The 19073-nt window shown below is 51.6% G+C and overlaps 1 protein-coding gene across 2 annotated transcripts in view; it reads left to right on the forward strand.

The window, feature by feature from the left end:
• Positions 1-15696, forward strand: part of Exosc10 (exosome component 10) — a 23719-nt gene extending 8023 nt beyond the window's left edge. The window contains exons 7-25 of one of the 2 annotated variants that reach the window (XM_010628117.3): positions 1218-1293; positions 1501-1611; positions 1897-2040; positions 2583-2773; positions 4095-4251; positions 4418-4566; positions 4722-4772; positions 5525-5636; positions 7603-7653; positions 7805-7883; positions 7980-8089; positions 10567-10662; positions 10820-10894; positions 12264-12351; positions 12911-12984; positions 13928-14099; positions 14460-14521; positions 14950-15026; positions 15522-15696. In XM_010628117.3, coding sequence (XP_010626419.1) covers positions 1218-1293; positions 1501-1611; positions 1897-2040; positions 2583-2773; positions 4095-4251; positions 4418-4566; positions 4722-4772; positions 5525-5636; positions 7603-7653; positions 7805-7883; positions 7980-8089; positions 10567-10662; positions 10820-10894; positions 12264-12351; positions 12911-12984; positions 13928-14099; positions 14460-14521; positions 14950-15026; positions 15522-15552 — 1906 coding nt within the window. In that variant the 3' untranslated portion in view covers positions 15553-15696. The other variant, XM_010628116.2, reaches the window with a different exon arrangement.
• Positions 15697-19073: the final 3377 nt, after the last annotated feature.

The following is a 19073-nucleotide window of genomic DNA, read 5'->3' on the forward strand; positions in this document are numbered from 1 at the left end:
TATATATATATATGTATATATATATATTTATTTATTTATTTCCCCCCCTCTTTTGTGGTACTAGAGATTGAACCCAGAACCTTTGCACTGTTCTACAACCCCAGCTCATTTTCATTTTTTTTTTTGGGCGGGGGGCGTATTTTGAGACAGGGTCTCACTATGTAGTTGAGATTGACCTAGAACTCACTATGTAGCCCAGGCTGGTCTCAAACTCACAGCGATCCTCCTGCCTCAGCCTCCCAAGTGCTGGGATTATAGGCATGTGCCACCATGCCCGGCATTTCATTTTTTATTTTGGGAGAGGGTCTCACTAGGTTGCCCAGGCTTGGCTCCAACTTGCAGTCCTCCTGCCTCAGCCTCCTAGAGTGCTGGGATAACAGGCATGCACCACTGTGCCCAGCTCAGACTTGGGATTTTTATGAAATATAGGATAGAGGAACAGAAAAACTTAACATTTACCTCCTGGCCAACTGAAATACTTGTACCATTCTTTCTAACTTCACAAATTTGTTATTCCAAACAACAAAATAGTACACCTTTTTTTTTTTTAGAGACCGTCTCACTATATAGTTCGGGCTGGCTTTGAACTCAAAGCAATCCTCCTGCATCAGCCTCATGAGTGCTGGAATTACAGGAGTACACCCCAGGCTTGGCTCATTTTATCATCCACAGTGCCATCCATACAGTGTTTTACAAATAAGTATTCAAATATTCATAAAGCTATAGGTCCTGGTGGAACCCATTTCAGGTCCCATTCCTGTAATCCCAGAATGCAAGAGGCTGAAGCAGGAAGATCGCTTCAAGTTCCAAGGCTAGTCTAAATCTCAAGCAAGACCTTGACTCAAAAAATGAAAAAGGAAACAAAATTTTTATAAGCTGCCTGGGGGCGCCAAGGATTTAGCTCCGTGGCTCTGCCCCATGCCTCACACGCTCAGGGTCCGAAGTTTGATCCTGGTAACAAAAAGAAAAAGCTGGGGGATTCAGCTCTCTCTAAATAGATGAAGAGCCTTCTAATTATTGTACTGTAGGGGTAGTCAGGTATCGACTGATTTATTTGATGCACTTGAATAAGCATTGCAATAGTGATACTTTCTGTTACAAAGAGTTGTTCCTGATGGCCTGTCTTTCCTCACTTGTCTTTACAAATCAGATCACAGTGATTGTTTTTCCTACGAATTGTGGAACTAAGACAATCTCTGTCTGTTTTCCTCATTCAGGTTTGCACATCCCTATCAGTACGAACTAGATCACTTTACTCCACCAGATTCAGTGCTGCAAAAGCCACGACCCCAGGTTAGTGCCCAGCCTTAGTTGAAGCTTATCTGAGGAGCCCGGGAAGAGGAAAATCAGTACATTATTTGCTGTAGCTAACATTCCTTGAGAGTCTATAAGCAGAACGTTAGGACTGCAGACCGTTGGATGCATTAATCACTGTGTACTTCGGAGCGGATCATTTTGAGTGTCGCCTTTTTCTCACTGTGCTGTCCTTCACCTCTCCAGTTATACAGACCTGTGGAAGAAACTCCCTGCCACTTCGTGTCCTCTCTGGACGAACTTGTGGAGCTCAATGAGAAGCTCTTGAATTGTGAAGAATTTGCTGTAGACTTGGAGGTATCTTATAATTGACCTGGAGTGGGTTTTACATTTTCTGTGAGCTCACCTTCTTGAGAACTATAAAGCTAGCACTGATTTGTTTTTTGTTTTTTTAACCGGGTATCAAACCCAGGACCTGGTGCTTACCAGGCAGGCGCTGTGCTGCTGAGCTACATCCCTGGCCCAAGCTAGCACTGATTTTCATCTGTTTTTTGTTACTAGTTACTCGTGTAGCTTTTCTATAGCTGACTCCTCCAAGTTGGCCAAGGAAAGCCTAGTAATACCATTTTCCCTGCGTGTTAGCACCACTCTTACAGAAGCTTCCTAGGACTGACCTGCCTGATGCAGATTTCCACTCGAACAGAAGACTTCGTCGTGGACACCCTGGAGCTCCGCAGCGATATGTACATTCTCAACGAGAGCCTCACAAACCCTGCCATCGTTAAGGTCAGCCAGCCCTTCCCAGTGCCTGCCCGTGAGGCAGGGTCAGATAGCTTACCGTGTACCGCTCCCGCTTCCCACCTTGACCCAGTAGCGCTGGGAGGATCTTACCATCTCCCCTAGGTTCCAGTGCTAATGCTGTAGGAACAGCTAAGACCTAGCCTGTTACCCCCAGAAACATATTAAATCATCATGCTGCCTACCACAGCCATCAGGATTACTTGAACTTACAGATGGACCCTCTTGGAGCTACTAGTGCTACTTCCCCAGACCTTCACTGGTAGCAATTTCAGGTCTTAACAATGTATAGTTAGGAGGCCGGACGAAGGCTGTGGCCCAAATGAAAAGAAGCATTTAAAACTATGCATCTTGCCACGCCTACCCGGCAGGCACAAGGTCCAGAGTTTAATTCCCAGTGCCAGGGAAAAAGAAACTACATGGGTCTTACTCTCATGGTGCTTCCATACCAGTGTTCAGATAACCTGGAGGCAGAGGTAACTGAAGGGTACCTTCTGGCGCAGTACCACATGGCCTTGCTGTCATTTCAGGTCTTCCATGGTGCTGATTCCGACATTGAGTGGCTGCAGAAGGACTTCGGGTTGTACGTGGTGAACATGTTTGACACCCATCAGGCCGCGCGCCTTCTCAGCCTGGGCAGGCACTCGCTGGACCACCTGCTGCGGCTCTACTGCGGCGTGGGGTCCAACAAGCAGTACCAGCTGGCCGACTGGAGGATACGGTCAGTGGCGCCTGATGAGGAAGTGCAGGTGGCAGAAGAGAGCCTGGCAGTCTGTTAACCTCTCAGCCTGAGGACCCGTGTTCAGGCTGCAGCCCTATCTGAGCCTTGGGATGAATGGTGCCGGGCTTCTCTCCAGGTGTTCTCTGTAGCACAGAAGCAGTAGGAAATGGCACTGTGGAGTTTATGTGGGGCTCACTCTGTTACCTTGGCCTGCTGGGGAGATTCACCATGGGCAGCTTGGTAATCGAGCAGCCATGGTTAGAAGTGTGCAAGAAGTCCAGGGTGCACCATGACTTGGGTTTGGCCTTGTGTTTGCTGTGGCACAGGCCTGTCACACTCGGGAAACCCTGCCCAGCTGAGCACTTTCAGGGCCTGGCCTCCTCCCTGGGCTGTAATGCCTTATGAACCTGCCACTGGGCTTTTCTCCATCTCCACAAGCCAGGGCTTCTAAACAGGAGAAATAAAAATTAGCCCGATGGGGTGGCACACCTATAATCCCAACACTGTAGGAGGTTGAAGCAAGAGTTCTATGAGTTCAAGCCCAGCCTGGGCAACTCTGTGCTTAGTGAGACCCTGTGTTAAAATAAAAAATTTTAAAGGGGGTGGGGATGTGGCTGATTGTGAAAACCCTAAGTTCAGTCCATAGAACTGCTAATAATAATAATAATAATAATAATAGTAATAATAATAATAATAATAAATTTTAAATGTAATAGATCCAGGTTTAGTAGTATGCACCTGAAATCCCAGCTACTTGAGAGGCTGAGGCAGGAAAAATCACACGTTCCAGCCCATTCCGGCAATTTAGTGAGACCTTGTCTCAAAATTTAAAAAAAAATTTAAAAGCCTGGGGATGTAGCTCAATGCTCCCTAGGTTCAATCCCCAGTACTTGGGGGTGGGGGGTCCAAATACAAGAACTGTATTAATTTTCTGAAGATCAGTCCCGGCTATTGAGCCCTTCCCCTGGCCTGAGTTCTTCCAGGCTGCTGTCCTGTGTCATCTTCACAGCAGCCTGTGAAGTGCTTGTCGCCATTTCATAGGGGAGGGCAGTGACACTCAGAGAGGGTAAGGAGCTTGCCCAAGAGCAGACAAATGGGGCCAAGATTCACTCCTCGGACTGCAGGGTCCTCATCCTCATCCACGTCCTCACTCTCCCTTCCTCTCCGCCTGCTACTACAGCAATGGTTTGGTGTAGGACACGTCCCTCCAGCCAGACTACTAGCTGTGTAACAGTCACGGAAATCAGATGGGTCCAGAAAGTCCTAGCACCCACCTAGACAGGCGGGATGGCTGGAGCCACATCCTGTGCTGCAATTTCAGGCCTCTGCCAGAGGAGATGCTCAGCTACGCCCGGGACGACACCCATTACCTGCTGTACATCTATGACAAGATGAGGCTGGAGCTGTGGGAGCGAGGCAACGAGCAGCCTGCCCAGCTGCAGGCAGTGTGGCAGCGGAGCAGGGACATCTGCCTCAAGGTACAGACTCCAGAGCCACACAAACCCCAGTGCGCAAGTTCCCCGTGTCTGACTAGGTTCTTGCTCTTGCCTGTGCTCCTTAGATCTCAGACAAGAGCCACGTGTTTTCAAGAGCCCAGGCACAATTTCACTTCCACTGATCTTGAATGTTCTCTGTGTTTTGCAGAAATTCGTCAAACCTGTCTTCACAGATGAGTCCTATCTTGAACTGTACCGGAAGCAAAAGAAGCATCTCAACTCGCAGCAACTGACAGCCTTCCAGCTGCTGTTCGCCTGGAGGGACAAGACAGCTCGCAGGGAGGATGAGAGCTATGGGTAAGGGACTCAAGAATCCTTTGGCACTTGCTTCTAGGCTAAGCAGGTCTGTTGACAGGGAAGAGGGACTTCTTTCCTCGTGCCATGAAGGCTGGTTCCCCCTACCCAACATCATTGGCTGAATTTTCACGTGCTCCTATTGATTTTTGTTTCAGATATGTTCTGCCAAACCATATGATGCTCAAGATTGCTGAGGAGCTGCCTAAGTGAGTCTTAAGAGCCAACTCTGACTTCCTCTGTGGACCTCCTGTCCTGCAAATGAGGCCTTGCTGACTGCTCTTCCTCAGGCTGGGTTCTCAGAGAAGATTAGCCCTCCAGGCTCAGCAGGTTGAAGTGCAAGGAGCCCCAAATGTCTGTGCAAGGGCTGCTGTGTGAGCACTGACACCTCTGAAGTGAGAGGTCCTATGATTATGCCTTAGTCAAGTTCAGTGTCAGTCCCCAAGCTTCTGGCAGCCACTTAGGGAAGTGAAGGTCTGGTGACTTTATGCATTTTTCGACGTGAGTTGAAGCATAATCAGGAACCACATCTGCAGTCTGTTGGGCACCCTGCAGAACTGAGGGTCAGCAGGGCTTTGTGCTCATTGCTCCCTCTGCCTGTCGGCAGAGTCAGGCTCAGTGCACTCGGCTGAGAACCTGGTGCAGCACAACTCACATGTGGGCAGCTGCCCTAGGCTACTTTAACACAGTGGGTTTTCCAGGTCTGCAGCTTAGCTCAGTCATTATTCTCCCCTGCCCCCCAGTACTGGGAGATTGAACCCAAGACCTTCACACTGAGCTACATCCCCAGCCCTTTTTGTTTTTTACATATTTTGAAACAGGATCTGACCAAGTCACTGAGTTCCCAGGTTGGCCTCACACTTCTGATCCTCTTTCTTCCGCCGTTCAGGAGCTCAGTCACTTGTCAGGAGCTTTTAAGGGCTGCGTTTCTGTAGTGAGTCAAATGTGTCTTTATCTTTAGGGAACCTCAGGGCATCATAGCTTGCTGCAACCCAGTACCGCCTCTTGTACGGCAGCAGATCAATGAAATGCATCTTCTAATCCAGCAGGCTCGAGAGATGCCCCTGCTCAAGGTAAGAGGCTAACACTTCTGCTCCAGTTCTTTCTGCCAGCACTTTAGTCAGGGTCTCCTGTGTCCATGAGCTGCTCAGAGGAGGCAAGAAGTTGGAAATCCAGTGAGTGGGTCTTCTTCAGTGCGTGTGTGTGTGTGTGTGTGTGTGTGGTGCTGGCAGTTGAACCTAGGGCCTTGTGCATGCTTTACTACTGAGCTACAACTCCAGCCCCTTCGTTTTCTGTATGATGGTCCTGTATGAGGGAGCAAAAATTCATCCTTCTTACTTCATGACCCTATTGTTGATGGGCCCGAGGCATGTATGAACATCTTGTAGCTCGGCCAGTTCACCGTGGCCACAAAGCAGTTACTGTGACAGAGTGAGAAGGAGCTAGGCTCTCGGCACAGGGAGCATGCGTTGGAAGCCTGGCAGCGGTCCGCGTGGGAGGCTCGTGCTGAGTGCACAGTCACAGAATGGGTGGGACAGGTACTGGGAGGTGATGGGAAGTCCTGCCAGTTGGTTTGGAGCACTAAGTAGACAGCAAATGGGTTCAAAGAGAATGAAAGCGGAGTCTAAAACCACTACTGCGCATGTTCTTTGTTGTTGAACCCAGAACCTTCACACTAAGCTGTTTCCCCGGCCCTTCTTCTGAGACACGGCCTGGCTAAATTGCCCAGGTTGGGCTTGAACTTGCAATCCTTCCAGACTGCTGAGATTGCACATGTGTGCCAGCATGCCAACCAGCTCACTCCAAATTTAAAGCCTAGGTGATAGGGAAGCTATGAGAACCATGGATAAAGATAGGAATTCATGAGCTGGGGATTTAGCTCAGTGGTTCCACCATCTGCTCCACAAGCACAAGGTCCCAATTTTGATCCCTGGTACCAAAAAAAAAGAAGACAGGAATTCAGAAAGAGCTGGCTTTGTGAAGGAGATGCTGAAGTTTAGACAGGTTTAGGTGAAAGTGGAGCATGTCACTGAAAATTCAGACACATGTCTGAGTGTGTAATGCATAGGAACGAGCACACAAGTTTGCATCCTACACAGGTAATGCAGTAAGTTATTAGGTTTGCATGTTTTTATTTTGTTTAAATATCTTAGTTGGCCTTACTAGTTGGGCAACACTTTTATCCCATAAAATAGTGTAAGTGTTCCTTTGGTTTGTGTTTTAGTGGGACAGTACTTTTTCTTTTTTCTTTTTTTTGGGGGGGCTGTGGGGGCGTAACTGGGGTTTGAACCCAGGGTCTTGTGCTTGCTAGGCAGGTGCTGTACCACAGAGCTACATCCTCAGCCCTTATTCCAGCAGTTTTAAATAGGTTGGTTCAGTAGTAGTATTAGTTGACAGCAGAGCATATTAGTAATTTTTTGAAAGATTATTGACCTAGAAAGCCAAAGTCAAAGAAGCATTTGAGAGTCAGGTGTTGTGGCAGGTGCTGTAAGCCTAGCGCTCAGAAGGCCATGGCAGGAGGATCGCCACAAATTTAAGGTCAGCCTGAGCTATGTAGCAAGACTCTATCTCAAAATAAACAAGCAAAAGAAAATCACCTGAGGATAAAGACATCCTGTAGTCTGAGACAGGAAGAGATGTTAACATGTTTTCCTGGGCTGGCGGTAGCTCAGTGGTAAGATGCTCGCCTGTCATGTGCAGGGGAGCATGAAGTTCTTTCCTCTGTGCCACTGAAGGAAAACCAGGTCTTTCCTAGCTGTTTGTCCAAGTGGAGCTTGTGGCTGCTGGAGAAGGCCCTCTTCCTGACTCGGAATCCTCCATGCTGAGCTTGTCAGGATAAAGTCTGTTCTTGCACTGGCTGTGTATTCTTGAGTACCAGATATTCATGCCAGGTGCTGAAGCAAGGACGGGAGGATGGGAGGATGGGGGGGCGGTGTCACAGGCCCTTGACAGGCTCCTTGTGGCAGGGCACAGTCTTTAGGGGAACACATGTGTCGTCGAGTTTGCTCAGCCTTCCACAGCTCCTTCTTTCCTCCCCAGTCTGAGACTGCAGCTGGAGTGAAGAAGAGTGGACCCCTGCCCGCTGTGGAGGTACAGTGCCACATGCTGTCAGCCGGGCGGGTGGGGTGTCAGAGCCCGCACAGACATAGACAGATCTGACAGGCCAGGCTGGCTTCACCGGCCAAGTGCTCCTGGCCTGCGTGCAAGCTGTACATGTGGCCCACTGGTTCCTTTGATACAGAGGCTGGAGAATGTTCTCTTTGGACCCCACGACTGCTCTCATGGCCCTCCGGATGGCTGCCCAGTCACCCCAAGTGCTGGTAAGGTGGGGGCCTCCCTGTGGACGCCAAAGGAGGTGGGCCACTGCCTGGACTGCCAGCCTGCAGCTCTGAGCTTGTCGACTCCCACACCTCCAGGGCCTGTGCCAGCACAGAAGCAAGTGAGCCTCTTCGCTGACCCAAAAGAGGAGACCGTGCTGGAGGAGACACAGTGCCTGCTCGCCACAGCAGTCATCACCTTATTTAACGTGAGTAGCAGGAAGCTCTGCTGATGCACAAAGACAGATCCCTGGGTCCGCATCTGTGAGGTTTACCCAGCAGGCTGAGGCTGCGCTGCAGCTGGTGTAAGAGCACTTGCTGGCATGTGAGGCCCCCAATTGCAACAGGAAAAGGCCTCTGCCTGAAGGGCTGCTCACACCTTTGAGACTAACAACACCAGAGCAAAAACTGCAGTGTGTGGAGGGGCGGGGAGAAGCGAGTGCTCCGGGAGAGGAGGTCTCGGGCTGCAGGACAGGGCCAGGCTCCTCCCGTGAGCACTGTGCGTAAAGGAACCTTCAGGGAATGGTTGCTTGGAGGAAGGAGGCACAGGCTGAGATGGCAGAGCAGGGGTTTCGGACAGCCACGGCAGAGGGCTGGTCCTTACTGGGGCTCGGCAGGGGCAGCGAGTCTCTGTTGATTGTGGAGGCGGGCTTCATGTGCCTGACAAAGTCCCAGTGTCTACAGGTGCTTTGGGGAATGAACAGGACTGGGAAGCCTTTCCACACTGGGAATCACTGTAGGGATTTGGCAGCCAGAGCGGGCAGAGCCTTGTTGCCTGTCCCCAGAAGAGGTGCCAGCAGTCACAGTCGTTATTGGCTCTGCCCGTCGGGGAGAATCTGCGTGGTTCACTTGGGCTGGGCCAGGCCCCTGGGACGTGCACAGGGCTGTGACAGAAAAAGGCTCTACCACCTGGGCTGCCAGGGATCCGAACTCTGGACCTCTTACCAAAGGAAGGCCCGAGTGCATCCGTGGGTCAGGACAGCTGCGTACTGAGGTAACCAGAGAGAAAAGGCAAATGCACGCAAGGAAGCCTGGGGGCTGCAGACACAAGGGAGTGGGGAGGTGACTTTCGGAAAGAGCTGAGAATCACTATCATCCATCTTAGGTAGGAGCAGGCAGCAAGTGCACTGAATGCTCAGATGATAAAGCTGCAGGGAGCCAGGTGCAGTGCCACAGACTTGTAATCCCACTGCTTGGGAGGCTGAGGCAGCAAGATTGCAGATGAGGCCAGCTGGTCAGGACAGCTGCGTACTGAGGTAACCAGAGAGAAAAGGCAAATGCACGCAAGGAAGCCTGGGGGCTGCAGACACAAGGGAGTGGGGAGGTGACTTTCGGAAAGAGCTGAGAATCACTATCATCCATCTTAGGTAGGAGCAGGCAGCAAGTGCACTGAATGCTCAGATGATAAAGCTGCAGGGAGCCAGGTGCAGTGCCACAGACTTGTAATCCCACTGCTTGGGAGGCTGAGGCAGCAAGATTGCAGATTTGAGGCCAGCCTGGGTAACTTAGCAAGACCTTGTTTAAAAAAATAAAAATGGAAGGCTTGGGTTCAAACCCCAGTACCAAAAATACAATTTTAAAAAGCTGAGATACAGGAGTTTATAGGATTAAAATCACAGCCACCTCACCATGCCGGTGTTGGGGGATGGAATGCCACCTGCAGTGTGTATTGGCTGGGACTTCACGTTCATCTCTGACTGAATCTTGTAACGTAAGACTGGGTCTTGCTTTGGCAATTTATAAGAAAAGATGGGGAGGGGCCAGGGATGTATCTCAGTTGTGCCACACCTGCCTCATAATCACAAGGTCCTGAGTTTGATCCCCAGTACTGGGGGAAAAAAAAGAAAAGTTGGGGAAGTAGCTCAGTGCTGCAACATGTGTCCGGCCCTGGCTTCGGTCCCTGGTGCTGCAGAAAAAAGATACCCCCGGCCAGGAGTGTGGCTCGGTGGCTGAGCACTTGCCCAGTACGCCCCGTACCACTACTACCCCTGCCATTAGGGTTTGAAGGCTTCTTTGTGTTGTTTGTGGTGCTGGGGATTGAACCAGCACTGGTGCTGAGCTCCAGCTCCAGCTTTTTTTATTTTTTATTTTGAGACAGGGTCCAGCTGAGGCACTGAGTTGTCCAGGCTGAGCTCAGACTTGCAGTCCTCTTGCTCAGCCTCTGATCACAGGGTTAACAAAACCAGCAAGGTGATTGGGCAGCGAAGTGTGTCAACACGACTGCAGGCATAAACACGGCCGTGCGTTGCTTAGTCTGAGGAAGCCGTGGTCTCCCTGGGTTCTGTGTGACAAGGGAAACACAGCTACCGACTAAGCAAAGGATTGCACAGATTCTAGGGAAGGACATTCTGTTACAAGTTTCATTCATTACCCATAAAGACATATTAAATTTCAGGCATCAGTTAAAACCTCAGGCAGATCAGGGTTAAATCCTTGTTCTGCCCCATTGGCCATAAGGCTCTGAAAGACGTCCGTGGCCTCTGCAAGCCTAGGTGAGCAGCTGTGAGATGGGGAATAGCGGGCAGAGTGGCCCACATTTACACCCTGTGCCCTGCTGTGTGTTGTTATGGGCAGGAGATCTTAGCACCTGCCACTGCTGTCCACGTGACTCTCGCTGGCCAGTTCACATACTGATGTCACAACCTGATTGTGACTGTAAGTGACCAGTTTTTATCTGTCCCTGCAGGAACCCAGTGCTGAGGAAAATGGAAAGACTCCATTAACAGTCGCACAGAAGAAGGCCCAGAATATCATGGAGTCCTTTGAAAACCCATTCCGGATGGTGAGTAGCTGCCGTGGATGTTCTCTGTGCCTCTTACCTGAGCACGGCCACAAGTCTTTGGAGAGGACAGGCCCAAGGCCCTTGGGTCCATCATCCCCAGTATCCAGGAGGGTCCCAGGCTGCCTCTTAGCAGTTTCTGTGGTGTTTCCTTCTGCAGTTCCTGCCTTCACTGGAGCATCAGGCCCACATCTCCCAGGCAGCAAAGTTTGATCCATCCTCGAAAATCTATGAAGTAAGTGGACTCGACACCCTTTCTAAGGAAAAGGGACATCTTACTTCTTTGAACCAGGTTTCTGTCTTAGACAGGCTGCATGTGGGGCCCCTCTGTGGCCCCTGGACATGAAGGAAGAGGCCCTGCCTCAGCTTTGCTATAGGAGGGGGCGGCGCCTGGCCCAGGCTCTCAGAAGCACGTGGAAGCCTTGTGGGAGACAGGTTTGGGTCTGGTGAGGAGCTCAGCAGTAGCTCGCTGGCCTGGAATGTGTGAAGTCCACCCTAACACAGGGCAAAGGGGTTTTGTTTTGTGGCTTTAAATTGAGGTTTATTTATATGTAATAAAATGCACAAACATTAAATGCACAACCCGATGTGTTTCTGCCTATGTATGTCACTTCGAGGCTCCTAGAGCTGACAGCTTGAGTTTTGCACACTTTGTCTTCCACCCTTGCATTTGTTTTCAGCAGCTCTGTGAATGCAAATGCCCTTCCCTTGGGTCTCTGCCTAGTTCCTGGAAGCCTCCTTCCTCCCTGAAGGAAGGATCTCCTCTGGGACCAGGGTGGCAAATGTGGCTGTCCTTCAGTGACACCTTGACAGGCCTCAGCCCTGCTGCAGAGGGTTGGCTCTGTATTCCAGAAATGAGTGGGGCCTGCCTTCTCCTTGCCCCTGGCCAAGGCCCCCGATGGCTGCGCGTCCCTTCCTTGCTCCTGCAGATCACCCCGATGTGATCCACTGCCACAGCTGAGAGTGAGGGCTAAGAAGTACACTGGACTTGGGGAAGGCCCTTCCTTGAGTTCCAGTTCCTCCATTTATTGAGTGTGTCCCTGGGCAAGTTACCCAACCTCCCCAGCCTGTTTCCTCGTCTCTCTTTAGTTTTTTGGGCGGGGGTACTTTTTGGTGGTGGTATTCGGGCTTGAACTCAGGCCTTTGCACTGAGCTACATCCCCGGCCCTTTTATTATTTTTGTATCTGGAGACAGGGTCTCACTTAGTTGCTAAATTGTCTGGCCAGGGCTCCATGGTACAGTCCTCTTGCATCAACCTCCCCAGTGCTCCCCAGTATAGGCAGCCATCACCAAGCCCAGCTTCCGCCTCTCCTAGGGAAGGGGACGGTGGCGCCATTGTCCAGGGTCACAGCTGGGGTTGAATGAGATGCTGGCTGTGAAAGTCTCCGGCCCAGTAGAGCCCACAATACAGCTTTTTTTTTACTCTCCTCAGGAGGGATTTAGAAATGAAGCCAGCAGATTTGTTCTTGTGTCCTGAGTTTTGGGACTGGTGGCTGAGGATATGTGCGTTACTAGGTTAGCGAGCCCTCTGTTGCCTCCTTGCACAGCAGGCTCTCCTGGGTAGCAGAGTTCTGGAGTTTTTTTGTGTCTGTTTTCATTACAGATCAGCAACCGTTGGAAGCTGGCCAGCCAGGTCCAGGTTCAGAAAGAAGCTAAAGAAACTTCCAAGAAGAAGGCAGCTGAGCAAACAGGTAGCTGTGACTCCCTGTGAATGCAGCGTTTTTAAAGGGCCCCCCCTTGCCCCTTGCCTCACTCGGCTAGGCCGGCTGCTGCCAGAATCAGTGGGGAGCGACCCTGGCTGGAACTACCTTCTGCTGGGGGGTGGGTGGCAAGCCAGCAACCGCTGTGCTATCCAACCAGGAGGCGCAGCACATCCAGAGGGCCACGGGGGCTGCTTCTAGAGGGAGCTGGGGAGGTGTCTGATGAGCGTGACACCGAGCAGAGCCCCTCCGTGACTGAGGGGAAGAGCAGTCCCAGGGCCGTGGTGGAGCATGCTGGCAGGGAGCAGGTGGGCAGGAGCTCTCCAGGGGAGCCTCGCCACAGAGTTCCGTCCTGGGCAGCTGTAGGATGGAGTTGTCCTCAGCAGAGGAGGCAGGGGGCGAGGGGACAGGTATAGAGGGTCCTGACTCCTTCTGAACATCCGCGGGGACAGGAACCCCAGGTCGTACGTGCAGGTAGAGGCAGGAAGTCACTGGAGCTCACCTGCAGGGGCCTGCGGTGCCCAGCTCCACAGACACTTCCGTCTTACAGCCACCCGGGAACAAGCAAAGGAAGAGTACAAAGCCACCGTGGAGCAGGCCATCTCCGTGCGACAGCAGGCTGCAGTACGTGCTGGCTTTCCTCTGCAGAAACAGGGTGGCCCTGTTTATGGTCCCGACTCCCTTGGCTATCTGAAGGGGAGTTGGTCCCATGCTTGAGGTGTTCCCTTTTTCCGCTAAGGCTGCCTCACTGTACCTACTCCTCTCCCCTCCCCAAGCTGACCTTGCTCCTCCTCAAGATGGTCTCTCCCTGAGTGCTTTCTTCTGCTGTGCTTACTGGACGGTGGCATGGTTACAGGCCAGGCGGGGGCCTATCTCCTGTGCCACTGTGCCCTGGGCTCACTTCATCCTCACCACCCCTGAACCGCCATTCTCCAAAGGAATACTTTGGGGGTTTCTTTGAGACAGGGTCTCTCTGTAGCCCAGGCTGGCTCCAAACTCACAGCAAATCCTGCCTCAGCCTCCCAGTGCTGGGACTACAGGCTCACACCACCACACACATAACCCTGCCTTTCTTACGAGGCTGACGCACTGTCCACTTAGGAACTTGTACTGGCCACGTGACCGTCTGAAGCTGCTGCTTGCTGAGCAGTAGCCCCTCTGCACCCTGTAATTCCTGACTTGCATGTGACATGAGCAGCTGAATCCTCAGCTAATACAGGTTGTGAGCCTCCCTCATCTGCTATTCACAATCTGGAATGGTCCATGAGCACCACCACGACACCACAAGTAGAAGACTGCAACATCATCTCATGCACAGAACCATTAGATTTTATAAGAGACCTTCAGGCCATTGTACAAGGACGTATGAAACATAATGGAGTTAGGCCTGGGTCCCATCCCAACATTCCTCGTTAAGTTAGACACTATTCTCAGACCTCCAAAACCCAAACTACAAACCCCGGTTGCCTCAGGCTTTTCAGGTAAAGGCTCTCCTGTGCCAGAGGCAGGAAGGTCTTCTCCTCCCTCAAATTTCTGTGCTTCCTTCCCTGGGCCTCTTCCCCTGCAGCTAGAAAATGCTGCCAAGAAGAGAGAACGAACGACAAGTGACCCAAGAACCACGGAACAGAAACAGGAGAAGAAACGACTCAAGATTTCCAAGAAGCCAAAGGACCCAGGTCCACCAGAGAAAGATTTCACCCCTTATGACTACAGCCAGTCGGACTTCAAGGCTTTTGCTGGTGAGGAGCAGGCTAGGGCTGCTGCGGGGACCCTGGCCCTGGGAGAGGGAGGAGGCCATGCAGGAAGGCGGCCGTCCTCCATCGGAGATGTCAGCCATTGTGGCGGCTCAGCAGGCTGGCCTCCGTGTGAGTAGTGGCTTCGTCCCCTTCATGTCTTCTCTCCAGCACACACACAGCGAGGTCTTGTGTGTTGAAAGCCCTGAGGCCTATGAGGCCATTCGGCGACTCCAACCAGGGGAGCCCCTCTGCCCTGAAGGCACTTGTGGGCTCCTCACTGGAGCCCGGGGGCCTCTGCCACACCGTGCGCCTGTTGTGTGTGTCAGCCCAGTGACACGCTCTCTGGTCACTACTCTCTTTCAGGAGACAGCAAACCCAAACCTTCCTTCCAGTTTGACCCAAACAAGCCGGCCGTGCCTGGCAAGGTATGAAATGCAGCGGGGGCGGAAGGTAGCTGCGCAGCAGTGCTTGTTCAGCATACTAGTGCAGGGCCTTGGCTTTGACCCCCACCCCCCCGAAACAGAAAGAAAAAGAACGTCCCTGCAGCGTGACCTCTCTCTCTGATGACGTGACCTGTCCGGGGCCCTTTCATCACCCGAGCGCAGACAGAACCCATCGGCTGTCCCCTCAGTTGAGACCCAAGGGCTGTCAAAGCCAGCGTGCAGCTTAAAGGTGTTAACTGTTCACTGCTTGGGAATCCAAGTTGCAAAGCTCTCCCTCATGTGCCCCCTGGGGTCCGTGCTGAAGGCTGCACACCAGTGTGCGGCACTGTGTGGCCCGTTCAGCCTGTCCAGGTTAGGGAGCATTCCTGTGTCCACTTCTTGTCAGCTTGATGGTTCTTAACTCTTTTCAGAAATGCGTTGCAGCCAAAAAACTGAAACAGTCAGTGGGGAACAAAAGTATGTCCTTTCCAACTGGAAAGTCAGACAGGTATGTGGTCTCGGCCAGGCCTGCGCCAGCGGCCCCACCTCACTTCAGGGAACCACAGCAGAGGGGCCCTCTCACTTACTTTTGACATGGGGGGGGGCAGTTCTGTGCCACACATCCCGTGGCCACTTCTGCATCCCAGGACTCAAATCCAGGAACTCTTTCCTCATTGCTGCAGTTCCCTGGGTCACCTCAGAGCAAAAAGGTGGGAAATTTTCCTAGACCAGCCTGTTTCTTAGGAATGAGAAAACATCAGCCAGTGTGGGTTGTCAGTGTCGCTGAAGAATGTTCTAGTAAAATACATGAAATCCTCACAGGAAAGCAGACCCTGAGGTGGGGCTGCCCAAGGTTTGGTGGTAGGAAGGACAGCTCTGCCGCCTCAGGCCATGCCCCAGGACCTGCTCTGGAGGTCTCTGCTGTCTAGCTTGGCCCTCTGGACCCTGAGCAGACTGCCCGCCACACAGCCGTAAGTAACTCATCTTTGTGTTGTCCCTACAGAGGCTTCAGGTACAACTGGCCGAAGAGATAGTACCCTCGAGATCTTAGGACTGGGGACTGGAAGCACCAGTATGGTGCTGCTTTTGTATGGACTCATTTTTAAATCATTAAAACTAACTCCTACTGGAAGAGAGCCAGACCTGACTTTTCTTTTGCCACCACTACAGCTGTGTCTGAGAGGACGCCCCCCCCCATTCAGGTAATGGCTTCCCAAGGGGCCACCCTGGGGCCCAGAACCAGCCAGAGGAACATGGACCCTGCTGCAGCTGTTCAAGTGCTGTGGGGAGGAGGAGCTGGAGGCGCCCTGGAGCCAGCGGGGCTAATGCAGCTCCTGCTCTCCCCTGCTCCTTATCTCTTCCTTTAAAAGGAAAACTCTGTTCTTTCCTGATTATAAAAGTCTAACTTTGGGCCTAGGATGTAACTCAGTCAGGCCACACACCCCTAGCATTGCAGGAAAGTGAAGGGGGAAAAGCAGTAACATGTTTGTTGTAGGAAATGTGGAAGACATTGAATGCAAACAGGAAAATGTGATCCTCTGAGGCCGCCCCTCCCTACCCTAACTCTAGCCCTTGACTTAAAACAGTGATACCCCTAGGGGCTGGGGATATAGCTCAGCCTCAGTTTCTGAGCAGATTCCTGAGCTGCACCACCAAGAAAAGCTGTAATGCCACTTACTGAAAATGTTTACTCTAAAAAATATATAGAAAAAAAGTTGAAGATAATCATACCACCACCAAAAACAGCGCCTGGGAGGATGCGTGCAGGTTCTGTCCAGGTCTGCAGGGGTCCTGAAGCCAGTTCCCCATGGATATCAAGGGACAACTATTTTTAATTTACATATCTGGATTTTGAGTTTCTACAGTTGGGTTTTTTGTGTGTTTTTCAGAGTTTAACTGCAAGACTTCTTGTTTTAAAATTTATTGTAGCCAACCTTCATCATTAGAATGTAAATTTCTTCTTGCTGACCTGGGAACAAACCCAGGAGTGTTCTGTCGCTAAGCTACATCCCCAGCCTTTTTGAGACAGGGTCTTACTGAGTTGCCCAATCTGGCCTCGAACTCCAGATCTTCCTACCTCAGATTCCTAAGTAGTAGTGTAAGTATGTGTCACTATGCCTGACTTTTGTATGATTTTTTTCCCCCAGTACTGAATATTGAACCCAGGGCCTTTTCCCTGAGCTACATCCCTTACCTTTTTTTTTTTTTTTTTTTTTTTTTTGGTACCAGGGATGGAACTTGGGTCCTTGTGCTTGCATGGCAGGCAGTGGAACCACTGAGCTAAATCCCCAGCCCGTCAATTCTTTAATTCTTTTAGTACCGGGGATTGAATTTGGGTCCTTGCGCTTGTGAGGCAGTCACCAGAACCACTGAGCTAAGTCCCCGGCCCCAATTTTTTAAAATTTTTGAGACAAGGGCTAAGTTGCTAAGTTACCCAGGCTGGGTCTGAACTTGCAACCCTCCTGCCTCAGCCTTCCCAAAGTGTTGAGATTATAGTCATGCACCACTACAGCCAGCCTTTCATGGTTCTTAATACATTAAAATTCTTGTCAGTAAAGATGGCACAGCCCTGTAATCCCAGCACTCAAGAGGCTGAGGCAGGAGGATTGCCATGAGTTGAAGGCCAGCCTGAACTGCATACCCAAAGAAAAACTTACATTTATTTGTGAACCAGTCTTTTAATTATTTCTTTAGAATTCCTTTGTTTTTACTGCAGAGATGGGCTCTTATACCAAGAAAGCACAGAGTACCATTGTTTTTGTTTTCACAAATACTTAAGAATCTTTTCCTTTTGAAATTTATCCTGCTGTTCATTCGTTTGGTACATGACTGACTCCATGACCTTCACACTGAGTTCATCTCCCGCCCCTGCACTCCTCTCTGAGACGGGGTCTTATTAAATTGCTAGGTTGCCCAAACAGGGCTTGAACTCTCCATCCTCCGGCCTCAGCTCTCCAGTCTTGGGGTTATAGGCCCGCACCACCATCCATTCTCACTTCACCCCACGGTACGAGGCCGGCTGTTCATGATACTGGGTGGAGAGCCTCGGGTCCGCCAGTCTCACCCTCCTATTCCCAGGCCAGCTTGCTAACCAGAAATGAAGTTTCTTGGGATTAAAGTGACTACTTGTTCTTTAAGTCCCTCCTGTTCTTCATTTTTTCTTTGTGACAGTTGGGTTTTCCGGTTTTTGTTTTCATGGTACTGGGGATTGAACCCAGGGCCTTGGCCTGGCACTTCATCCTCACTGGGTGCCAGGATCGAACTCGGGACCTTACGCTTGGAAGACAGGTGGTGGCACCACTGAGCTAAATTCCAGGCCCTATTTTTATTTCTCATTGTATTTTAAAACAGGGTCTCACTAAGTTGCTACATTGCCCAAGCTGGGCTGGAATTTACAATCCTTCTGCCTTGGCTGGGATCACAAGTGTGCGCTACCACAGCCAGCTCAGCTGAGGTCTTCAATAAACCTTCCTACATCAGTTGGCAGCAGATGGGTGGCAGTCGGGAGTTCCCTGGCCGGGGGAAGGCCCAGAGGAGACCAACGCCCCAGGGGCTGGCAGAACAGCTGCAGCCTCCGGTGCGCCTGGGAAAGGACCAGGGTGGCCAGGCGTGCCAGGAGGCATCGCGCCCGTTCTGCCACCTCGTAGAGCCTGTGGGCTTAGGCGTCGCCACAGAACTGCAGGCCCCAAGTGCCCAGCTTCGAATCTGGGGAAGCTTTTCATGCTGTCCTTAGTTTCCGCCCTCCTAGGCGGGTGACAAAGCTTCTCGTGGCAAAACCAGGTTTTCCTCCCATGATCTGAAGTTGGGTCGGCATTTCTGGGCCCATGGTGCTACTGTACATCTGGGGATATTCTTGCCCCTAGTTTGTTCAGGGCTGTTATCTTGAACCTGAAAGGTATCATGACTCCTGCCACAGCGTCGCCAGGGGGTCGGGCCGGGGCTTCCCTCCTCCCCAGGAAGACGAAGGGTGTCACTTAGCCGGGCAGACTTGAAGGGAAGCTAGGACAGCTGACCCACACCGCCCTGGCCTCGGCCACTACCCGGGGAGCTGTCAGCAATTTCCAGCTCCCGGCAGGGGCTTCCCGACGCCGGGACTCGCGAGACGTCAGAAACTTCCCTGACGCCCGGGAAGAGCTGACAGCGCCTCTTCCTTCCTCGGCACGCAATTAGCATTGAACATGTACTAATTAGCACTGCTTAATGGGGCTCTGAGTTCCTTGACATTTTCATAAAAACCGCACATTTCCCGCCCACCCCTCAAAGCGCAGTTTGTCAAAAAGAAAAAAATGAGGCGTCAGTCTTTTGGTACTGAATATGCAAGTGCCGGGGCTTCTGGGCTCTCTGGTAAACTTTGAAGCCCGTTCAGAAAAGAGCTTTCCCGCTCGGCGGCCGTCCGCTCGGGGCTCCGCCAGTCCTTCGGGTAAATAAAACCCCACGAACCACGCAGTGCCTCCAAGTCTAACGAGGAGCGGGGCCGGGATGAGCTCTCCCCGCGGCGAAGTAAGCAGGGGCCGGCCAGCAGAGCCCGCATCCCCTCCCGGCGGCCGGGCCGGGC

Source organism: Fukomys damarensis, unplaced genomic scaffold (genome assembly GCF_012274545.1).
Source record: "Fukomys damarensis isolate Sample0158 unplaced genomic scaffold, DMR_v1.0_HiC HiC_scaffold_23, whole genome shotgun sequence".
In the NCBI taxonomy this organism is placed as follows: Eukaryota; Metazoa; Chordata; class Mammalia; order Rodentia; family Bathyergidae; genus Fukomys; species Fukomys damarensis.